Genomic DNA, 5,837 nt, shown 5'->3' on the forward strand with positions numbered 1-5,837 from the left:
AGATGGAAACGGAGGTAAAACCACATCCTTACCAACCCAAAGACTTGGTTTGAATATGCCGCCACCGAGTGAAAAAATCTTGAAGTCTCATTGGAAGGAACTGTTACTGTCATATATAGAGGACCCAAAGGATTCCAACATCTTACCGCAGAAATAAAACAGACAAAACCTGTGGTTCCTGTCCTAATTCCAGCACTAACTGATTCTTTAAAAAGTCAAAGAATTGACTAATCTCAAAAGAAAAGGGGGGGATGTTGGGGTCAATTCCACATTAAAACATGTTAACCCCCTAGGGCCTGCCTGGGCCTACTTAGCCATAGTGACTCCATGTTGCCTAGGTAGACATTTTGTTGTTTCATAAATGCCTCAACACTTACTGATATCACTTCCACGTAACAGTTACTGAAACAGACACCTAAAACAAGGCCATTTTGTTTATATCAGTTCCAGGTAACTATTACTAAAACACATACCTAAAACAAGGCCACTTTGTTGTTTAATAAACACCTCAACAGTTACTAGTATCGGTTCCAGGTAACCGTTACTAAATCACACAGGTAGGAGACATCCAATCACCCAAAGCCACATATGTGGATATCTGCAGTTGTGCCCTATAAAAGCTAGCCTGTAAGACCTAGGGGTGTCGCTCTCTTCGGAGGCGGGCCTGGCCAGTCATTCTGACTTCTAATGCTTGGCATAGAATAAAGTTTTACAAAAATTTTACTCTGTCTCAGCCTCGTTTCCCTGACCGGTCAGTCTAACTTCTAATGCTTGACATAGAATAAGGCTTTCTGTAGCTTTGTCTCAGTCTCCTTCCTTTGGTAATGAACCCAACAGTGGAGCTTCTCCAGCAAACCTAGGAGTGCAGTCACAAGGTACAGGTCTCTCTCTGACTGACTTCTCTTGCTCTGATTGATCATCTTCGGCTCCTTCCATGTCAAGGCCAATGGCAAGATGCCTTTCTCTGGTGCAGCTGGATCCTTTTCTGTCGCGGATCAAGACCCCATCTTCTTCCTCCATTCATCTGTCACTCACCGCTCGGACAGCTTCTGTGTGTGGGCTGGTGTCAGCCATGCTGCTCATAAAAAAGGAGTGCGTGTGTCCCTTTGGATTTGTGTTCTGGAATAGAGGGACAGTGGGGAAGACCAAACAGTGCCATTCCCCAATCGTAGCTTCGTTCTATCTCAACCTGGTTGGTGAGGAAACACCATAGCCTTTTTGGCAGGGGAGGCGGCCCACAGCGGTTGCCTTGCCACAAACAGCATGGGAGGCTTCCCCTTTCTCCACCACCTCCCCAACACCTCTTGTTTCTTCTCTTGGGGATGGGAGCAACGCTGACGGGGGTGAGGTCTTAGCTCCTTAGAACTCAGCATGGCGCTCGGCTGACGATGAGTGGTCTGGAGCTTTGGTGCGCGCATAGGTGAGCCATCTATCATTCTTCTTGGAAGAAATGTCTGTTCCCGTCTTCTACCCATGACGGCTTGGGCTTTTGGGTTCTGGGGGAGTTGAGGTGGTTGTGGGAGTGTATGTTCTTGACCAAATTGGGGATCCTAAGCCTTGCCGCCCATGCCGTTGGCACAGATCATCTCCCTAGGCGTCGGTGGCCTTGGAGCCTCGTTCCTTGTTTCCTTGGCTGTGCTGATGCCTTTCCCTGGGACGCCATCCCAGTAGGTTGAGCTGGCTTCCTTTCCCTTGCTTCAGGAGACCTATGTGGAGAGGGTTTTGCTCAGGCCGGCGTCAGGGACATGGCTGCCTGCGCCGTGTCCTAGGACCTTTCTGGATTCGGGGGTCCCATTTCGCCCTTGGAAACACTTGGAAGGTTTGGGGTGTGCCTCCGGAGGAAGGAAGGGTTCTGGGTTCATTCTTCCGTCTGGAGCTGTCCGGTTCTCCCAGCAGCAATTGTGGAACAGGCTCCGTGTTTTGGCCACCACTGCGTTTTCTGGCCTCCAGCCATGGTCGATGTCTGACTGACGAGCACGCCACTGTTGGGTTCTTCCTGGGCTTTCTGTCCTGTGCGGCAGGTCCAAGGGTCGAGTTTGGCGCGCGTCCCATCCTGTTTCGAGGACGACAGCATCCTCGAGATTGGGGACACCCCCAGCGCTGCTTTGCCCCTTGCAGAGAACCCTGTGTCTTCGGGATCTTTTATGGCCCCATCCACACGGTCCGCTGCGTCACTCTCATTCTGTCCAAGAAGAAGAAACCTGCCCTTGGTGTTCTGGTAGGGGACGGCAGGACACCAGTCATCTCCGGACGTCTTGAAACCTTTTTCCACGTGGCGATTGAGGTTCCCATCGCAGAGATGAGGAACTCGAGACGGGGACGGGGTAAAGTCACGTCGGAGTGTGGGTTCTCCCAGAAGCTACTGTGAAGAAGAGCGTCCAGGCACATCGTTCCTTTGGGGAGGGCCAATCCCCCCGTTTGGAGGGTGGAGATGTGACCCAGGGAAGAGGCCCTTGGAGGCCCGTGTGCCAGCTTGCGAGGGGAGCTGAACCCCGAGGAAGGGATCAGCAGGGACGGGACACACATGTCGGGATGCCCCGAAATTCTGCAACAAGATTTCTAGACTCTGGACATACACCAGCTCCCTAGGAGCACTGGTTGAGCATTTCGGTCAATGTGGCACGCACAGGCGGGGGGAGGTTCTGCTGCGGCCTGAGCAGAGCCCTCAGGCATGGAGACGCAGATCTGCTGGGTAGCTACTGCCCCCTCCACGCTGCAATCTGAGATGTGGCGCTGATGTGTGCCAGACCTCATGACCCGTGTCTGCTTCCCGCCGGTCCTTCCCCTACACGTTTCAGCAGATGGGGGCGATGGCCCCACGGGCAGGTAGGAAGCTCAGACGGAGGAGAAAGCAGATGACGAGGAGCAAGAGGAGCTGCCAGGCAGGCAGGGTGCCCGGGGGAGAAGGAAGGATGGAAGGGAGGAAGCAAAGAAGGAAGGCGGGAGGCAGGACAGCATGAAGGCAGGAAGGAGGAGGCAGGAATCCAGAGGGACAGAAAGCCCAAGAGACCAAGAGACAGAGAGACAGACATGGAGCCCCGAGGGAAAGGAAACAGGAAGGACAGAAGGAAGGGACAGAAAGAGGGAGGGAGCAGGGAAAGAGGGTGGGCATGGGCTGGGGGCGCAGGGGCGTGCGGGGCTTGGAGATGGGAAGGCAGTGCAGGCAGAAGGAAGGAAACCAAAGAAGCCAGGATTCCTTCCACAGGATCCAGCGCAATCGAGGTGGAGGCAGCCACAGCAAATCACGGACCAGGCTGGTTTCCAAGTGAGGACTAGAGCCACCAAGTCCTCCTGCGGTGCCCATCGCTGGCGCACGTCGGTCCCGGAGTGTCCCAGGTGCTGGGCAAGGGCTGAAGCCTAGATCAGTCGAGAGTGCTGGTCGACCAGGACGCACCTGGCCTGAGACTGAGGCTTGTCATGGCCCAGGGCACTGGTGCCGCCTCAGCCCACCTGCCCTTTGGTTCTACCTTGCCCTTTGGAAGACAGGAGGCCACGCGGCCTCTCCCCGAGGTCCTCAGTTGAACTGGGATCCACAGGAGGGCTAGGGTGCTGGGAGAGGCAGAACGCTGTGGCGGCCCAGAAACAGGCTGTGTGGCAAAGCCGACTTGAGCTTGGGCATGGATTCTGGAGGTCCCCGGGAACCTCCACACATCCTTCTCCAGCCCCGTCCCCCCCCGCACCCCCCCCCGGGAATACTCCCCATCGACATACACGCTAGGCAGCCAGACTGGGGAAGGAACACTTCTCGGTCGCCTGGCCCTCAGGCCAATGGGAAGGAAGTCTCTCCCGCGATCCGATGATCAGTGAGGTAAGTCGGACGCTGCTGATGGGACCACCTTGCTTTCCTGGGGAAACGTTTCCAGGAGTGATTCTCCATTAGGAAACACATGAAGCACTCCTTGTCTACAGATGGCTAACTGGGAGGGAGCTTCCTCCTCTACCAGCACCCAGAGACTATGGGAAACGATGTAAACCACAACAAGGAAAGTCGTGCCTATTGGTCCCAGTCGGGGGTGGGGGTGGGGGATGTGTGGGTTCCAGTGTATAAAAGGCCCAGAAGAGAAGTGGGCCACAGTCCAAATCTGAGACCCTCCGCTCTGAACAGAAGCCCCCGCTCCATCCGTGACACCATGTGCGGCTCGTGCTGCTCCCCTTGCTGCCAGCCTATGTGCTGCAGGACCACCTGCTGCAGGACCACGTGCTGCCGGCCCAGCTGCTGCGGGTGCGGCGGCAGCTGCAGACAAGGCAGCTGCGGGTCCAGCTGCTGCGGGTCCTGCTGCTGCCAGCCCTGCTGCTGCTGCCGCCCAACAAGCTGTCAGACCACCTGCTGCAGGACCCAGTGCTGCCGGCCCAGCTGCTGCGGGTGCGGCGGCGGCTGTGGACAAGGTGGCTGCGGGTCCAGCTGCGGCGGGTCCTGCTGCTGCCAGCCCTGCTGCTGCTGCCGCCCAATGTGCTGTCAGACCACCTGCTGCACGACCCCGTGCTGCCGGCCCAGCTGCTGCAGGTGCGGCGGCGGCTGTGGCTGCGGCGGCTGCGGGTCCTGCTGCTGCCAGCCTTGCTGCTGCTGTTGCTGCCCAACTTGCTGTCACACCACCTGCTGTAGGACAAGCTGCTGCCGGCCCAGCTGCCTCGGGTGCAGCGGCGGCTGTGGACAAGGCGGCTGCGGGTCCGGCTGCTGCGGGTCCTGCTGCTGCCAGCCTTGCTGCTGCTGCCCCACTGGCTGCCCCACCACCCACTCGACGACCACCTCCTGCAGCCCTTGCTGCGTGTCCAGCTGATGCCAGCCTTCCCGCTGCTCACTGCCTCCCCCAGAACCACCAGGTGCACATGGCACTCATTGGCCATTTGGGAAACCAAGTCACTGCCAAACGTGGCTGAAATCCAGCACGCCACCGCCAGCTGCCTCCTTCCAGGCTTGGGCACCAGCCCAATGTAGCCTTCTGCCACACAGCTGCCTCCCCACAGGCTTGGGCACTGGCCCCATGCAGCCTGGACCATTTCTCCCCGAGTCTCTGCTTCCTCCATCTTCTGCGTCCCGTGCCCACGTCCCGCATCCTGTCGTAGACTCCTCATCTCTGCCTTCACTCCTCCACCGTCCACATCTTCATCCTCTCCCTCTCAGCAACTTCGAGGAACCAACGCTCATGCATCGGGCACAGGTATCTGCCACGACCCAAAGTCCGGGCATGCTGACTTTTCTTTGGTCCGTGCCCTCACGGTCCTTGCCTCCTGTTTCCTCCCTGGCACGATCCCAGCGAAGGCTTCTCAGAGGGTGGGGCTGGGGGGCGAGGGGAGGTGGCCTCACCTCTCTTTCCTAATAAACCCTGTAGCATTCTGCATCCCGTATGGTGTCCTTGTCCTTAGGCAGCATTCACGACGTTACAGCGTCGATCCACATGCCTTGTCCATCTGGAGCCTCCTACACTCCTCCACCAACTCACGTCTCCATTTGCAGATGAGGAACTCATGGGATGTCTTGTCCTAGAGCTGACGGGGACACACTAGGACGCCCGTCTGCTTGTCCTGCCCTTGCTGAAGGGCACACCCGTTCTCCTCTGCGGGCGAATCAGGCAACACCCTGGGTCTGGGCACCGGCGAGAGGTTGGTTGGAGTGTCCTCCTGGACCGTGCAAGTCCTCCTCTCCTGTCCATTTGGGTGGTATCTGGGACAAAGTGGTGGCCAGCCGTGTCCCAGCACTCAGGCGCCTGCCTGGAGGCCTCTGGAAGGGCAGCCGGCCTTGCCCTTCAGAGCTCTTGGGAAGACGGGGACCCTTTCGTGGCCACGGGAACACTTTCGTGGCCGCGGGAACACTTTCGTGGCTGCGGGTGCCCTCTCGC

At 57.7% G+C, this 5,837-nt stretch overlaps 1 protein-coding gene across 1 annotated transcript; it reads left to right on the plus strand.

Moving 5' to 3' along the window:
- Positions 1-4,130: 4,130 nt before the first annotated feature.
- On the plus strand, positions 4,131-4,778 carry LOC101689054 (keratin-associated protein 4-4-like). Its single transcript, XM_004782481.2, has one exon. It carries the CDS (start codon positions 4,131-4,133, stop codon positions 4,776-4,778), a length of 648 nt encoding a protein of 215 aa, XP_004782538.2.
- Positions 4,779-5,837: the final 1,059 nt, after the last annotated feature.

This window comes from Mustela putorius, unplaced genomic scaffold, assembly GCF_011764305.1.
Source record: "Mustela putorius furo isolate JIRA1106 unplaced genomic scaffold, ASM1176430v1.1 tig00000487_pilon_pilon_pilon, whole genome shotgun sequence".
Classification (NCBI taxonomy): Eukaryota; Metazoa; Chordata; class Mammalia; order Carnivora; family Mustelidae; genus Mustela; species Mustela putorius.